The 17500-nt window shown below is 49.6% G+C and overlaps 4 protein-coding genes across 12 annotated transcripts in view; 2 read left to right on the top strand and 2 right to left on the bottom strand.

Annotated features, from left to right (window-relative positions):
• Positions 1 to 11397, bottom strand: part of LOC125955871 (CLIP-associating protein) — an 18681-nt gene extending 7284 nt beyond the window's left edge. The window contains exons 1-7 of one of the 6 annotated variants that reach the window (XM_049687161.1): positions 11196 to 11397; positions 7323 to 8153; positions 2889 to 4219; positions 2613 to 2800; positions 1824 to 1874; positions 947 to 1171; positions 184 to 312 (exon numbers count right to left, since the gene is read on the bottom strand). In XM_049687161.1, coding sequence (XP_049543118.1) covers positions 184 to 312; positions 947 to 1171; positions 1824 to 1874; positions 2613 to 2800; positions 2889 to 4219; positions 7323 to 7514 — 2116 coding nt within the window. In that variant the 5' untranslated portion in view covers positions 7515 to 8153; positions 11196 to 11397. The remainder of the gene's footprint in view (positions 1 to 183; positions 313 to 946; positions 1172 to 1823; positions 1875 to 2612; positions 2801 to 2888; positions 4220 to 7322; positions 8154 to 11195) is intronic. The other 5 variants (XM_049687162.1, XM_049687163.1, XM_049687164.1 and 2 more) reach the window with 5 other exon arrangements.
• A 419-nt stretch (positions 11398 to 11816) lies between these two features.
• LOC125958369 (uncharacterized) lies at positions 11817 to 14539 on the top strand. 4 transcript variants are annotated; one of them, XM_049691656.1, is made up of 3 exons: positions 11817 to 12283; positions 12366 to 12857; positions 13348 to 14539. In XM_049691656.1, exons 1-3 carry the CDS (start codon positions 12076 to 12078, stop codon positions 13377 to 13379), a joined length of 732 nt encoding a protein of 243 aa, XP_049547613.1. In that variant the 5' UTR covers positions 11817 to 12075; the 3' UTR covers positions 13380 to 14539. The 4 variants fall into 4 exon arrangements, with proteins under 4 accessions (XP_049547613.1, XP_049547614.1, XP_049547615.1 ...); XM_049691657.1 differs by having other exon boundaries at positions 12996 to 14539; XM_049691658.1 differs by having other exon boundaries at positions 12991 to 14539.
• Positions 14453 to 15391, bottom strand: LOC125958370 (protein NDUFAF4 homolog). Its single transcript, XM_049691659.1, has 3 exons — positions 15121 to 15391; positions 14958 to 15049; positions 14453 to 14891 (listed from the first exon to the last, which is right to left on the bottom strand). The coding sequence occupies exons 1-3, from the start codon at positions 15263 to 15265 to the stop codon at positions 14556 to 14558; spliced, it is 573 nt and encodes a 190-aa protein (XP_049547616.1). The 5' UTR covers positions 15266 to 15391; the 3' UTR covers positions 14453 to 14555.
• A 302-nt stretch (positions 15392 to 15693) lies between these two features.
• On the top strand, positions 15694 to 17192 carry LOC125957248 (WD repeat-containing protein 61). Its single transcript, XM_049689812.1, has 4 exons — positions 15694 to 15750; positions 15829 to 16129; positions 16198 to 16436; positions 16498 to 17192. The coding sequence occupies exons 1-4, from the start codon at positions 15748 to 15750 to the stop codon at positions 16954 to 16956; spliced, it is 1002 nt and encodes a 333-aa protein (XP_049545769.1). The 5' UTR covers positions 15694 to 15747; the 3' UTR covers positions 16957 to 17192.
• Positions 17193 to 17500: the final 308 nt, after the last annotated feature.

Genomic DNA, 17500 nt, shown 5'->3' with positions numbered 1-17500 from the left:
CAACCGTCGAGTCAGTCAGGGATTGTCATCAGGTACGAGCCCACAGCGGCATGTCAGCGGATGGAAAACCGATTTCCACAATAGAAAAGGGAAGCGACAGGTTAGTACATTCTTTCCGCAAGACCATCCCGATCCATCATGGGTTCCTGCATCATGCATCAATCGCAAGAATAGAACACTTACGCAGTGAAGCCGTTCCAGAGGTCACCTTCATCCTGGCCAGCGTCGAGTACTGTGCCCTGGCTCGGGCCCTCTGAGCAGCAGCAGTATCGACAGCGGACACACTTCTAAAGCCACCAGCAGCTGCACCCACTGTTTTGCGCGTGAGTTTTTGTTTTTATTTTGTTTAATTATAGCGTATTATTGTGAGATGCGTACACGTGCATGGCGGTGAACGCGTCAAACACGAATCAAAGAAGATAAAGAGAGAGAGAGAGAGAAAGAGGATAAAATGAATGAGCGAAATAAAACAAAAGGATGAAGCATGATACTGGCCAGTTATAGAAAGTATCGAGGCTCCAAAACTATAAATACAGCAACAATAGAAGGACAAAGAGACACATTAAAAACAACTAAAAACACATGAACCGATTAACCGAGTTATGAAAGAATGAAAATGTTAGAATCACAATGAACTAGAAAGCATAAAGCCACAACGAAGCAACCAACTTGAGACAGTGGGACAAAACAAAACGAAAAGAAACTGGAAACGAAACCAAGAAACACACAATCCACATATAGGAACATGATAAAAACCAAGCTTTAAATTGGCAATAAATGTCAAATATAAAAAAAAGGGAGGGCCGTTCTAAGGGCCCCTTTCCAATGGATAAAAGACAATCAATTAAAGGGTAATGAAAACCGAAAAGAAAAATAAAACAATTATAAAAACCAATGCAATCTGCACGCTCCCGCAACATAATTTTCACACCCCCACTAAGACAACCTCGCGCAATCGGCTGTAGCTGTTGCTGGTGTGGCGTTGACGGTACTGTCGGTGGATTCGCGTCCCTTGGCGTCGTCGCAACCGGAATGCCGCTACGGTTGCGATTGTACGTCCGCGGAAGCGAAGGAGCTCGCTGAAGCCGTGTTGTGGACGGACCGGCAGCTGAGGATGCTCCTATTCCTGGAACTGTGGTCAAATTTTCCGTGCTCACACTTGTTGCGTGCACTACACAGTCCCCCACAAACGACAAGGATTTCGAATTTTGGTAGTTGCATGACGCAAGGTTGGGCGATGATGAGGTAGAGCGAAGGTGGAGAAATCGTGATAGCGTATATGAGGGGCATAAGGAGAACCACAGAGAGATGGAGAGATGGAGAGAAAGAGAGAAAGAAAAGAAAAAGAAAGCAAGGGTGGTAATGATAAGTATTAGAAAATCGCAATTCGAATTCGAGACATCCAATGATGAGCCTATTGTCTGTGTGCAAGAAACCAAAACTAAAAACTAAAAACGCATCGCAAACACAACGCAGTAAAAATCAGGAAAAAGGTAACAGCAAAAAACAGGTCGAAAGTAATAGAAGAAGAAAGAATGAAGAGAACTTAAGCTTGTAAAATGAAAGTGACCAATCAATCGATAAATCCTCTGTAGCAAAAAGAAAAAAGAAAGATAACCCTTCTCACAACAGAACGGAAAAGAAACCGAAGCGAAGAAAACTCAAATCGAAACCAAAAGAAAGCAAAAATAGAAAGAAATAGGGTGCGCATTAAATTAGCCTTAAACCCTCCCACAGTGTCCCCCAAAGAGAGAGACACTGATACGCTGCTGGAACGTAGAAAGTGCTCCACCACGCAAAAGGACACAAGCATCACAAATTACCTGGTGGTTGTGCGGCGGCCGGACTTCGCAAACCGGACGATTGCCTTCGCTCTTTTTGTGGGGCGAGGTGGGGTTTGGTGCCGCGAAACGCGTCGTAGAGTTGGTAGTAGTAGGTGGTGGTAGAGCAGTAGGTGGTGATTGTGGTGTTGAGATGATGTTGAATGCAGTTGATTTTGTTTGTTATTAAATAATTGTCGAATTATTGTTGTGCCAAAGGACAGAATTTGTCCACGAACGGTCGAACGGGGGTGCCATATGGGGATTGAGAGAACGTGTTGATGGAATGCACACAATACGCGCGAGCGATGATTTGGTTGATTTATTGAAACGAAAACAAAATGTAAAACGGATGTAGAGTAAAGAGTCCAGGGTCAGTGTAGTCCATTGAAACATGGAAAGGTGATATGGTGGTGAAGGAGTGTGGTGGTTTTTCATAAGGATTAGAAGCGAGGATATCAGAGATGCGGTTCAGAGCGGAAAAGGAGACCGTTCCTGATCGAAGGGGCAGCAAAAGAAGAACCTATATCATCGTTCTCGTCACCGTTTCTGTCTAAATCTTAATTTTGATGGTACTAATTAGAACCAAACAGTGCCGATGATTTAGAAGCCAAAACCAAAAGAGCAATGTCGCGAAGATCATGTATCCGGGTATCGTACGAATGAGGTACACAAACAGTGGTAATGAGCTCGATAACGAGTCGGAGTTGGTAGTTGATGACAGGAGAAAGACGGGACAGAGGGAGAAGAGGGATTGGTGGATGAAAAATGATGAAAACATTCAACACATACTTATCACCCCACCAGAGACAGAGTTCAAGCTACTGTTGCTGCCACGCAGGCTAACACTCATGGAGGCAGTACCGTTCGATCCGAGATTGTCACGCTCACGCTCGAGCGCCCGCTGCGTCGATATGTCGAGCGAACCGTACAGGCTATCGGCCAGCTCGGGAAAGTGTCGTCGAAACAGCCAAAAGGCACTGTTAGTTTGGATGAAAGAAGACAAGAGTGACAAGAGATTAGTGCTGTGTGGTTTCGTCGGCGAGAGCTGAACGGAGTCTGCCTTACCATCTACTGTGCCGGCGTGCATCGTTATCTGCATCACCGATGCCCTTCTTCAGTGCTTCCCTCAGCAGACTATTGTGCTTTTCGAGTGCCTTGGTGGGCCACTCCTCGAACAGTAGTATCAGCATTTCGCACAGCGTACTGCGAATGTCCTTCGACTTCGACAGCATGAGATTCTGCGTCAGAATGGGAATGATTTTTGGTGCGTGCGTGTAGCGCAGCACGAACTTGAGCGCTAGCGTGCCCGACGACGAGATGACTTTGGCCGAGTTCTGGATCAGATTGATCAGCTCCTGCAGGATGTATATGGTGAACTGATCCAGCCGGCTCTTCAGCACCTTGCTCATGTACGCTAGCGTTATGCATGCCTCGCGGATCACCTGTGACCGCAGCTCCTTCAGGATGTCAAGGAACGCGATCGACAGATCTTTGAGCTGCTGCACGAACGAGGGCGACGACTGCACGTTCAACATCAGCAGCGACCGGATCTTCTTCAGCGCATCGACTCGCTTCTCCCAGTCGACGTTCTTATCGCCGATCAGCGTATTGATCGACTTCATGTGCTCATCCATATCGCGCTGTGAGAAGATCGTCAACTGCGGCACATTCTCGAACGATGCCTCGAAAATCTCGACCGAGACGGAACCGGCCGCCAACATCGCATCACCGCCCGAGGAACCCTGTGGCTGCGTCTCGTACAGTGGTTTCCGGGGTGTGGCCGATGGTGTACGCTTGACGAGCCGCGTCGGCCGCTCGACCACAGGCGCACGATCCAGCTCGTCGTGGCCGCCACCAATACCACCGCTGGCTGCTGTCAACGCCGACGGTAGCAGCAACCCGTCGTTTCGCGCCTCGTCAAACTTTTGCTCCAGCGTCGCAACCTTGGTTGGTGGCACGTCGCGCTTCTTCAAATCGATCCGCAGCTTATCGCCGACGTGTTTGTAGATCTCGACCAGCGTCTGGATGGCCGCGTCTCGCACGGATGGTGACGGATCGCCCAGTAGGCTGACGATCGGTGGGATGTACACCTTCACCGAGAGTGACTGCGTACCGTACTCGTTCAGCGTGCTGACGATCGTCTGCAGGAACTCCTCGCGCACCTTACCGTTCTTGTGCTTGAAACAGATGTTCAATTTGTCCAGCAGTGTCTGTGGCTGCACAACCCGACATTCCATCAGCTTGTGCAGCAGGAGCTGAGCCTTCTCTCGTACCGTATCGCGGCTGTCGCCGAGCCGGTCGATCACGTGCGGTAGTATGGTCGAGGTGTACGCGTTGAAATCGTGTCCTAGCCGTACGATCAGCTCGGTGAACGCCTCCAGGGCGCGCTGTGCAATCTGGAGAAGAAAAAAAAACAGAGGACAAACGACAACAGAGAAATTAATTAATCATCATTTCTGTCATTAATTGGGCGAATGGTTGGTGAAGAGAAGAGCGACACACTAACTGAGATCCTCATCAGCACCTACACCGTACCTTCATCTATCAATGTTATCCGCGATCATACGCGATACGAGGAATTTCGTTAAAACGATTTCGTTTCGATAAGACAAAGATTATTGACGGTAGACATTTGTCTTATCAGTTATCCTCCTCCATATATATACACCCCCTGGAAGCAACGTGGAAATAGCATTTGACTCACGGGTAGTATGTTACGCCAGCAAGAGCCCCTCGCGCCAAGAGGGGCTTATCAAAATCAAGTAAAAACCTTGTGTTATGCGTAGGCCGGCCGGCCAATTCCATACCAACCAAAATGGGGACGTAGAAATGCTCCAAAAAGCGCCATTGCAACAATTATTGTGATTATTACAGTGACGCAGCAGCGCAACAACAGTGTCCATTTCCTTCAATTGAACCAATGATAAATCCCCCTCTATTCCTCTAGAAAAAGTTGCGCAAAAGCCCCTCTCTTTCACCTCCACGTGACGCACACGCGTTTGCTTAGTTGGTCGGGTAAAAGGCAAGACAAGTCAAGTCAAGACGAACCAGGCGGGCGACGAACAGACTCCCTAACATGTGTAACGACCATTTGGAGTCATGTAGGCACACCAAAGGGGCCATCTAGAGGCACAGCCAAATCTTTGGACACACTTTTCACTCCACGGGCATGCTGCTGCTGTTGCATTCGAGGCGACCTCCCCACGCCATCCACGCGAAACTCCAATGAATTGAGCTGATTTATAAATATGACCCAGCTTAAGTGGGCGAATAGCGCCACGCCGAACAGCAGCAGCAGCAGCACCATCACCACCAGGAGCACAGCAACCATGGAGTGCTGCGGAGATGCAAAATCCCATAAAACACCAAATCATCATAAACACAGCGGAGCAGCGGCTACAGCAGCAGCAGCAGCAGCAGCAACGCGATGCGCTTGGGATGCGCGATCGATGACCCGCGACCGATCGCGCACACAGGGAGCATATGGGTTGGGCCGCAATGACATGTGACGGAGCAGCAACCACCCCCTTACTCCAAACAAACGGTGCACTGGGACTCCCTGGTGGGAGTGATCAAGATCGATCACCGGGGTCTAGGAGGTGCCACTCTACTTCTTCTTTTTCTACCGCTTCTGGTGCTGACAAATGGACGAAGGAGTCCCAGGAAGGTTCTGCTGATGGGTTGGTTCCGCTTGACAGAACACTTCGGCGGGTGCTCCTTGTTCGATCGGTGGTGGATTGCTTCGATCGAAATCACGCGGCGACCTACCAAGAATCGATCCGATATTTTTTAGGGGAGAATCAAAGCAAGCTCGATGACAAGCAAGAATGCGGGCAGAGTGTGTTACATGCTTTCATTCATGATAACAAATCATAAAGCGATAAAAAGCGTTCGAGCCTCGCTCGAACATGTCACATATCTCCTCCGATATAGTGGGCATATCTATCACACGAATACACGAATTCCTTCTACCGACATGTTTGTCCTCCCGTGTCCAATAGTGTGGCTCGTCGCAAATGTGCTAAAACCATTTTGTTCAGCAAACTCTTCAACAGTGACTCACGCGTTTCAGCTGTTTTCGTGTGCCACGTACGTGTTTCGCGCACCTCGGCCGCACAATCGTAAAAAACGTACCTAGAAGGTCTATGTAGGGGGGGAGTAAAATGTGGAATTGAAGTGGAATTGAAGCAACGCCTGTCGGACATGATCGAGCAACTGCTGGACGCCATGCCGTGCGCAAGCAACGCGATCTCACCGTGACAACCAACAACATTACCTTTTCTTGAAGATATCAATTTCTTCGTATCTGAGTTGATCTGGAGCAGAATTTCAATGATTTAATCAACGACACCAAAAACACGCAATTAACTGTGGCACATCCTGCCAAACCAACACACCGTGCACTACTTGGATCTCGTTTGGATCTTGGGTGTCAGATGAGGGCGTTGACGTTAAGAGCATTCGAAGCAAAAGAATTCACTTAGGTAACATTCCAGAAAAGACGACCCTACCAGGTCCAGGTTGTCTGCGGTTGGCAAGGCATATGGGTGCACAAGCACAAGCACAGGGCGTTGGTTGTGAATGAATTGAAAAGTGTTTCATCGAATAAGTATCCACTCTATTTGCTCTCGTTTCTCGCCCCTCAACAACGGTCGCTGGTTGCTGTTTGATTCTTTCAAAAAAGGCTTTCTTCATCTCGTTTGATCCATTGCGGATCGAAGGAGGCGTTGAAATTAGCGCAGGTGCGCGCTCACTAAGGTCGTCACCGCGATCCGATCCGCACGGGGACAGGTTTCCATATCAGTGTGCAGAAGCAGCAGCAACAACAACAACAACACTAGAGTCAGCACGCGAACGCACACACCCATACGATGGAGAGGCTAAGGCCGATTCAAGACCCCCAACAAACATATGGCCAGACAAGATCACGTCACACTATGGAGCCAAACGGCCCGCGAGTCGGAGCGCCGGATCGATGTGGGCCGCTACAAACGGAAAGGACGGAGACGCAGTCTGTCGGCGAAGGTTGAGAACCCTGGAGGTGCTGGAAGTCGATCGAACAATCGAACGATCGTGCGCGAACGCACGATGAAAGCTCAAACCAAATCGTCATCGTCCGGCGGCGACCGGGTGGCGGTGCTGGTCTACCATCTCATCTTGTAACCACCTTCCACCAAGCGCTACCTTCTCAGGTAACCATCACCACCACCACCATCACTCGCTTTTCGTGGCATCATTGATGGTGGCCATAATAGTCGCGGCCGCAACAGCAGCCGCAGCCAAGCACCGGCATCAGCCAGTGTACTGGGGATTCCATTAAATGTTTCTCATTTTGCCTCGCTTTACGGCGACGTGTGCGTGTGTTCGTGTGCCTGGCCGGTACGATCGCGAACCCCTTTTTGGATCCCCATTGGCGCTTGTGACTGTCATAAATTCTTCTACGAGAGGGAGGACCAAGGCGAGAAAGAGAAAGGGAAGGGAAGGAAACGTCTGGCTTACCTTATAGTGACTTCCGGTCATCCACGGAATCAGTCCATCGATGAGCAGCCCGAGATCGGTACACTCGATCGAGTTCTCCGAGTCGCTCAGGTAGAGCACGAGATCCTCGGCCAGCTGCGCCTTCACGCGCATATCCGCCTTGGCCATCTGCGTGACGTAGCCGTCGATATCCGCCGGTTTCTGGTATGCCATCGTGATTGGTGGCGTTGGCAACTCGCGGTACACGCGGCCTGATCTCTCCGCTTGCAAGAATGTCCTTCTTTTCCCCTTCTTTTCCGATTCAAAATACAGATGCAAGAATGGTCACAAATATATTACATCAAATTATCACTCTACCCACATCCCCACGACCCCCTTTTTATTTTTGTTTTTGCTGTGAGGGTTCGTGTTGCACGTGGCACTACTACTTTTGTCTTTCACTATCTCTCTCTCTCTCTCGCTCTCTTTCGTGGTAGTATACGAGGACACACTTTGTTGATCACCAATAGGGTACTGCGACACTGCTCCTCATCCTATAACACTGCTAAGATGATCCTGGAATTCACTTCACTCTCCTAAGCGCATACGACTCACGACGCACAGAAGCACATCACCATCATTATTATTACATTCCAAGCGGATGGTTTCTTCCGGATCGGCGATGGCTACGTCCGATATATGGCGGGGATGATCCACAGCTCCGAACACTACCGGATGGCGGGCACACTTTCACCTTAATTTAGGGGGCACTTTGCCGGACACAATCATGGGTAACCTGAGTGAGTAACTGAGGCTAGAGTTCAGCGGCTCACTTTAGTGACGTCGAGTGATTTGGAGTCGCTGATAGGACGGCTGCGATGAGAGAAGGGGACACACAGAGATAAATCGACGTGCAGAGACAGGTAGAAAGTGGAGATAAAGAATATTGGATGCGTAGAAGACCTGCTACACCCTGATGTGATCAATTACAACCGGCAGCGCGAAATTTCATTTAGAGATGCGTCTCGTATGTCCTTAGCGACGGTCAAAGGCTGTTCTAGATAGTTGAAAGTATAACTAGTCATCTCTTCTAGTATCTGGTCCTGAGAACATGAATCCTTGAAGTAGACATTCGGTGGAGATCACTGAAGATATTTGTCTATTTGTGTCGTTAGACTTTATAGGTCATCAGAATCCTTAATATATATCCTGAGAAATACATGAGATTGAAAGCGCATTATACGAAGACCTTAATATCTTGAACATGGTCTACTGCGACTATTCAAATCTCCCTGAGCATGACAGACGACGACCAATGCCCAACATCTGCTAAAACTACTCAGACGACCGCGAATCAAGCAGGTGAGGTATATTTTGCACTTATCTTCCGCAGTCCATGACCCCTGTTCATACACCCCTACGTGACCCCACACTCTGTCGCCCTCGTTATTGAATTGTTTATCTCTGGAGCTCGAGAGAATCCAACACAACCAACAACAACAACAACAACAGGAAAAGGGTGCCGACCGCGACGGGCTGAGCATTGCATCATCAATTAAGCAACAATCAGGTACGCGAACGGACGAAACAAACAAATTAGAGAGGTTCAACACATGACATCTTCACACTTTGCGCGGGACTGAGCAGAGTAGTCTTGTCTAACATGCTGCTACCACCCGTGTTTGTGGTTTGCCTTCAATTGCGATCTCCTAAGCGCTGTCCACCTTCGCAGTGTCATGGTGAACAGCGCGTCGCCACCGTCATTGTCACCTCTCTAGGTATTTAACAGGAGACGGTGCTGCCGTGCGCGGATTCTTCTGTCGCCTTGCGAATCGGTCTCTCTGCCACTTTTTCGACAATCCATCGCTCAGAGCAGCAGCAGCGGCAGCCGCAGGAATGATCTAATCGTTGGAAATAAATATTTACATTTCGATTACGCATCGTGCGCAAGATGGCAGAGAGGAAGAGAGCGAGAGCGAGAACTTGCTTGCTGGCCATTCAGTGTGGGGGGCTCAACCATAAGACCTTGACAAACCGGTACCTCCCGCCGTCGGTGAGTGTGTGTTCGCGTTTGATGCAGCGTGTTTGTGGTTTGGAAGTTGGCACAGACTACTTGGGTTACCAACAATTCCAACAAGGATCTCGAGCAATAGGCCGCCTTCAATGTTTTGCTTCCTCCAGGTTACATCCTAGCTACTACTCGTGTCCTCCGCTACTTGCTTTGACCTTCCCATCAGTGTCTGGGGAGTGTGTTACGTATTCTCGTGAGCCGGCCAGCCCCGTCTGAGTCCGAGGTTCCGCACTTCCTTTTGGGTGTTTAGCATAACATTTCACAGAGGCACACATATGGCTGTACGTGCCGGATTCTCCTTGGAACCGTCTCTATCTCTCTCGATCCGCTCTCGAAAGGGTCCAGTTGATACACACACGCGCATCCGCACCGCCGTCGACGTCGTGCGTGGAGCTGCTGTTGAGCGGACGGACAGAGAGCAATTTGCACACAATTGTTTTATTTTTGCACCCAGCGCGTGCTACAATGAACGGGTACGTGTTAACAACGCCTACTCCTCCTCGTAATCATCGTCGTCAGCAACAGCAGCAGGGGATGGCCTACTACTATGGGCTACTAGGCACTACTCCACACTCGCAAACCACCGTCGGCTCTCTCTCTCTCTCTCTCCCTAGTGGGTTGCATTATTGACAAAATTTCCTCATGATAATTCATTCAAGCACTCTCTTTCTCTGCCTTTCCCATCGGAGTGCGTACGCGGTGCTGCATCAATATGAACGCTCTACACTCCATTGTGCGTATCACTTCCGTCATCGTCGACCAGCCCCCCTTTTTGGGGAGCTACTCTGGACTGCACCTAGGGACAGTGGCTGCCTATGAGGCGATGATGTCCAAAAAGGTACTTTTGGCAGTACAGGCTGGGAATTGGGTTCCTGGTCGTGTCGAGTACCTTCTTTTCGGTCGCCATCATCTTGATTAGGCCTCCCCACCTTAACGACCGCGAAGAGAAGACGGAGAAATGCAAGAAACATGAAAGAACATGGCAAGCTCCCACGGCCCAGGTTCTTCTGCTATTGCTGCTGTTGCTGCTGCTCTTCCTGCTTCTTCTTCCTGGTCTTCCCGGGGGGCTGTCTTCGCGGGGAACAAACGCCCGAAATGCGTAACCTCGGTCGCCGTTTCATTTCTCCAGAAATAGAGCCGTCGCAGTAGTCGTCACGCGGCCGGAGCAAGTAACGTCAACAGCAGCGCCAGACCGTCGTGCACGATTGTGTGGTTGTGGTGCCAGCACATCACCAGCAACACCAGCCCCTCGCTGACAGGCCACACAGATGGGGAGGAGATGATCCCCACACTGTCCCGGAAAGGAGGGGGGGAAGGAGCACCAAACGTAAAACAAATTCTAGAACTAGAACTAGGACCAAGGGTTTTTGCGAACAGAATTAGCCCTCCATTCCCCGTTCCCCCATTCCTAGGGTGTTACATCGAACGCTCCATTGGGGGGAGACACCTTTCACGGGCACACACGCACACACATTTCGAGGAAAAATCACGCAACACAACACACCACCGCGCGCACAGGAGCCACAAAAAAGGGAGCAAGAGAAGGAACGAACGGAAATGGAAGGACGACAACGATGCGACGAGCGGGGCGTTTGGTTCAGGAATTTGCTTTCGATTATCGACTCCGCTGTTTTCAGCACATCCTGCCAGCACACACATTTGCCAAAAAGAGGGAGGGGGGCCAACACCGGGAGTGACGCTTGACCAGAGGGGTGCGTCGTCCAAAGCACTCAAACAGCGGCCGCCGTTCTCCGGGAACATACAAAATCACTTGTTACGGGGTGCACGGAATCACGGTTGACGATGGCCGGGCCAGGGTTCCCAGCGACAGCGGAAGCACTTACGCATCATCATTCAAACACACGCGTTGTTCCGGCTGCTGCTGGACGATGACCGCTCGGCGGATAGCGGTGACAACATTTTTGCTCGATCCCGTTCCACCGCGGCCACCCGTGAAAGAAATTCGTGGCCAAATAACGTGGAAAAGCGGACAAAAAGAAACAACCACGGAAAAACGGATGACGACGGTGCTTCTTCGACAACTGCTTGCTTCTTCTTGCGCTTTTTTTTTGTCGTCCGACGCCAGCCCTTTCGAGCAGTGCACTTTTCGTGCTCGAATCGGCTGACAGCTGCGCTGGGGTGGGTGCGTTTACATGCGCCGCGGGTTGAATTCTTCCGGAGCGCGCGGAAAATACAGAAAAACAACCACTTTTGAAAACGAAAGTGGCATTAAAAATCTGCAAAACGGTCAAAAGTTTTATCGATATTAAACGTGTATTTCGCGAACGGAGTATGTGGATAAGTGAAATAAAATCCGCAGAAGTTTGTGAACAACGCAAATCCCACTAAACCAACGGACGTTCGAAAAACGAACGCGCGCGTCTTCCGTTTCACTCATCCCGCCCGCTTCTTCTCGCTCTCTCCAACGGTTTTCATCTTTTCTCTTTATGTCGCGACCGATGGACGGCAGTCCACAAAGCTAGAGACTTCTTTCTTTACCGATAACGATAACGAAAAACCGCAGCAGGATAAGAAAAGCTTCTTATCACGCCGTTCGTGTGCAGTGCCAGGGTTTCATCTGCCCTCAATTTCGTGAAATTTCCATGCAGTAGGTGCGCCGTGTAGAGTAGGAAAAGAAATAAACAAACGCCGCAGTCGTGCCATCAAAACCCCGAGATCCTTGCACCAAAAGCCTTCTTGTCTCCGAACAAAGCCTCCTGCGATATGGCCGTGACTTCCAAGCGACGACGGCTGGTAGTGGTGCTTCTCTGGTGTGGCATATTTGGTCTGCATTTCCTCCAAACTGGCGCTGGCAATCCCACGGATAGCGCTAGCGTGAGTGCACGGAACGCCAACAACAGTAACGCAGCCGCGGCCAACAGTAGTAATGGGGCGGGGAGTCTCAACAGCAGCAGCAGGAATACCAGTAGCAGTACGTGTTGTTGGCTGCCTCTTATCTCGATTTTTCCGGTTTATTAATCTCTTGGTTTCCCCTTCCCCAACCTTTCCAACAGTTGCCTGTGAAGAAGATGTGCTCTTCCAGTGTCCACCGAACGCGTCCTGCGATAAGGGCCGGTGTGTTTGCATGTTCCGTTACAAACTGAATCCTGCCTTCCACAACGGGGGGCAAACTGCCGCCTCGGCCACAGCAGCAGCAGCAGCAGCAGCAACACCAACCTCCGCCAATGGTGCCTCTTCCTCTTCGTTGCCATACTGTTTGCTGGATGAGAGCAGCAGCGACAGTGCCAGTGCCAGCGGTGGTGCTGGATCGGCCGGTAAGGACCATCGACCGGCCGCTGGGAACGCTGATCAGTTACCACTGCGGGAACCGGCCGGTGCTCATCACATCCTCAGTGGCGTGCTGATCCCGTTAGCCTTCGTGGTGATCATGATCGGCAGTGCGCTGCTGGCGAAGCGTACTCAGCTGTGGTCCCGGTTGCGGCAACGGTTCCAGGCCCGCCGCGGACGTCATCATCGTCGGCCGGCTTACGAAGACGTGGTGTTAGGTAATGATTCCGATGATCCACCCTTGATCTAAATCCCTTCGATGAAGCTCCGCAAAGTTCCGCATTTTTTCGTTTTTTGTTTGTATTTCTGTTACATTCCTTTCTTTAATTTTTCTTTCTCTTTTCTGACCAGAGTAGTTGACTGTTGACCTACCCTCCTCCTTGGTTTAGTTGATCCAACCCTCTTTCTCGATCATTAACGTTCAGCTGTTAAGATCCCCGCGTGGTAGGAGAAACGATCGCATTTAAGTTGTACCCCTGCCCCGGATAGAATCCGTTCAAATGTACTTCATCGCTTCCTTCATCCCCCCTTCATCACTATCATTGTGCGTAACGATACTCTCTTCTTTCTCTCTCTTCTCTCTTTCTCACACACACTGTCTATTTCTCTTTTTCCACCTCAAATCTGTGTGTCCTGTGTGTTTTTACCATACTAACCATCCTCCCTCACCCTTCAAAACACACCACTCCAACAACAACGAAAGTGCAGTAGGCTTTGAGCCACAGTCGGGCCGACTTTGAGAAAGCCAAAGAGATATGCTTAACTTCGTGTAAAGATACTGTATGAGATTCGCTGGCGCCTGGGCGATCTAGCAGGCGGCAGAGTGCCGTGACGACTGACCGTCACCGAGCCCCGATGTCTGTAGGAGAAGGCACAAACGATTATTATTAACATCATTTCTCCAGGATTGGCGGCAGGATCTCAGCGGATGTAAAAAAAACAAAGAAACAAGAATTTAGCAGTGTAGCAGTGCGCCATATGGCACCGAATATCATATGAACGGGGGGCAAAGGCTTTGAGGTCTTCGTTCGATTTGATATTGATTTCAGTCAAAGTAACCGCACAGTATAGAATGAAAAAGTATGAACAGAATAGTGTGTAGAACACAGCGAGGAGAGCGATCAAGGGCAATCGTGAATTGTAATGAAAGGTGGATCACACGGTGAACTAAGGTAGCTAGAGCGAGAGAGTAGTTGATGATGATCCTCGATCATCTTGTCGAAGCCGCCAGAGACTTTACGATATCTTCCTTCGTCGAGGCATAAGCAAAGGTAAAATACAATAATTTATTAGATATACGACGGGCAAAACCGAGTAGGCCGAGAACATGGCAGAGCAAAACGCTGAGCGTGATGATGGATTAGGCGAGTGGCTCGGTAGCTAGAATGTAAGAATCCTTACCATTACACGAGGCAACAGAGCATGCATAGAAGAGGTTCCTTTATATAATGCGATAGAAAGCGAGCAAGATTATCGAAGCGAAAGCGGTCGAATAATGTTTAATATCACAGGAGGAGATAACACAGTCACATCATCAACCATAATACGCGTCCGTTACTAGGAATCTTAAGAAGCGCGCATATCATCTTGTAGAGACGGTCGGCGGAATTCGGAATCGGAGAGCACATAAAACACAACGTGACGTGCGAGCGAGCGGCCATGTAAATCATTCATCCAACCATCCCTCATCTGATATGCCGGAAGGACGGGTTTTCCTCCCCATACCTCTCCCACCCATTCTGCTCGGTTCGGATCAGCTCCTGGGTTCCATTATATTCCATCTCTCGAGTGTGTCATACTTTTCTTCGTCATACCAAAAATATGTATTCTGTGATAAATTTCAATAAATGTCTATATTTTTAAGAACGGAAATCGCAACGCAACGGGCCGATTCAACAGACTAGACTGGGACTATTTTATTCTATTTGCTTGGACCCTTCCGCGGCGCGCGTAAGAAGCCGACGTCGTTCGAGGTTTTTATCGGGTAAATGCACTTCGAACGATTTGAAATGCGCTAGAATGTCCACGACTAGCGGTTCCTTCATGCGGTAGTATTCGGCAATTTTGGCCGCTGTCCACTGTTCCGGGTCGGTCTGATGGTTGCCAATGAACTGCACCGCTTGCCGCAACGTACAGCGCCCTTTAGTAATCGTTCGCGGTTCCAGGTGACCGAACTCATATTCCTCGACACTGGAACGATTGATTGGCAGTGGCTTATCCGTGGCCTGATTTGCATTTGGAAGTGGTTCCGGCTAAAACGAGAATCAAGAGCTTTAGAAATACGCTCAACTGCTGTAACACGCGCTCCTGCACCATACCAGAGTATCCTTTGAGGTCACGTACACCTGTCGCAGGTGCTCATCTAGTTTTACATTTTTACGACTTTGTTCCTCCACGATTTCTGGGTGCTCTGTAGAAAAGATAACCAAGAATTATTAGATGTGGTAATCATAGTATGGCCAATTAGCTTCATCTTCTTACCCTTCAGCACGCGCTCCAAATCACGCAGGTTGGACTCGAACTTTGGTGCCGGTTTGGGTTTCGCTTGCGAGATGACTTTTTGTGCGCGACCTTCGACGTTGAATCGTTGCACTTTGCGGCCCACGGTGGACAACACTTTACCCATCTTTGTAGCGCGTTCTTTTACAAACTATCGTGAATGAAGAAATACATTTAAGGTGATTACCACTAAAAGTAACTAAATTTCTGCACCGAAGAGCTGCCTTCGAGGTTCCGTTTGTTGTGCAATCAGTTAACTGTCACTACTGTCAAAACAAACCCTTGAGTGAGGAAACCGTGGAAGATTTATACAAATTGATATTCGATCCAAAATATTATCTTAAGATTGTTAGTATAATCGTCCGATAAAAAGAAGTGCCTAAAATGAGGTGTCCTTCGAGTGTCGCCTTCAGTAAATCGCTTAAAGATCCTTTTTGTCCATCCCTAGCGAGAATTCAGGGAACCATAAACCGGGTTCAGGAGTCGGCAGTTCCAGGAAACGAAAACTGCGCCTGCCGACTCCTGAACCCGGTTAAAAAGCACCATAGATGTCAAAAGGGCGTTTGTTTGGAAGACCACCAGGTACACAAAGCCGGCTTGTTGATAAAAATGGTAAGAAACGCGCGCCACGGAACCGTTTTAAAGATACTCGAATAGTTTTGATAACGAATCTACGGTCTCCCCTTTCAGTACTCGCTACTCCACAAAGAAGAAGCCGCGCACGAGGAAAGCATCTGGTCTTGTGCCTGGGGCCGGTTAAAGGTGAGCAACCAGAACGCGGACGACGAGAACGATGACAATTCACGCGATTCGACGGCCAGCAAAAAGGACGCCGGTACCGAATACAGAGACTTCATCGTTACCGGTGGCGTGGACGACACGGTTAAAATATGGGACGTTCTACCGGATCGTAGCAAAATCAAGCTACGGAACACCTTCACCGGTCATTCGCTAGGCGTCGTCTCGGTAGATGTAAGCAGCAACGGGGAAGGTAGGTCCAAGAGGTGGTCCACGACAATGCAGATCCTTGATTAATGGTCCTTTCTTTCCACACCACAGTCGTCGCAAGCAGTTCGCTCGATTCCAGTTTATGCATATGGAAGGCCGAATCCGGGCAGTTGATGAACCAGATAGCACTGGGACCGGTGGATTTGTGGACGGTAGCCTTTTCACCCTGCGACAAGTACATCATCTCGGGATCGCACGAAGGCAAGATTTCGTTGTACAGTGTGGAAACAGGCAAACCGGAACAGGTGCTCGATCCACAGAACGGAAAGTTTACCCTCAGCATCGCCTACGTAAGTAACCTGCCACGTCACGTCGTTCGATAAGCCAGGATCGCCTTATGATTCATTACAGAGTCCCGATGGAAAGTACATTGCTAGTGGTGGTATCGATGGTATTATTAACATTTTCGATGTGGCCGCCGGTAAGGTAGCGCAAACGCTCGAGGGACACGCCATGTCCGTGCGCAGTCTCTGCTTTTCGCCCGACTCCCAGATGCTACTGACGGCTTCGGACGATGGTCACATGAAGCTGTACGATGTGGCACATTCCGATGTGGTTGGCACACTGTCCGGCCATGCCTCGTGGGTCCTTTCCGTGTCGTTTTCGGGCGATGGTCGTACCTTTGCCTCATCTTCCAGCGATAAAACGGTGAAGGTGTGGAACGTTGCCGAACGGCAATGTCTGCACACGTTCGATGAGCACGCCGACCAGGTTTGGGGGGTGCGATACAGTCCTGACAGTGCCAGCGTCATTTCGGTATCCGAGGACAAGTGCATTAACCTGTACGACTGTCCACCGAATGTGGTTTGAGGATTTGCAAATAAAAAAGAGAAACAAATTTATTTCCCAGTGTCGTCCCAGCCTCTGTCCCTTGTCGTTCCCAGTGACTGCACGATCTTTCCATAAATCAATAGATTACACAAACACGACGATACGCACGCGATCCCAAGAATTCCAATATTGTACACCCCATCCCGACATGATAAGGGTTCCAGCGTGGCATCAGCGAAACGTGCCAGCGTGCGCGCGCCTGTTTGGATTTTTGTATCGTTCCTTCACTAATGGTGCCGGCCAGGGGAACGGGGAGGGATCACGAGCGATTGCAATAGAAGCAATAAATCAAACGGGAGTCCGTCCGTATATCTGAAATGGCCACCAGTCGCCATCACTTTGGAAAGAATGCAAATGATGAAGGTAGAGCCGAAAGTTTTCCGCAACTCAAATTGTGCGAAAACATTCTCTTCCCCCCGAACCAGCCATTTTTGTTTCCCAACTGACCAAGGGAGGCGGGGGAAGGACCCCAAGGCGATTCATTACGAAACTCATTCTTTTGGACAAGGATCCACTCCGCAAA

The sequence above is a fragment of the Anopheles darlingi genome, chromosome 3 (genome assembly GCF_943734745.1).
Source record: "Anopheles darlingi chromosome 3, idAnoDarlMG_H_01, whole genome shotgun sequence".
NCBI lineage: Eukaryota > Metazoa > Arthropoda > Insecta > Diptera > Culicidae > Anopheles > Anopheles darlingi.
This window is presented reverse-complemented; position numbering and strand designations above follow the sequence as displayed.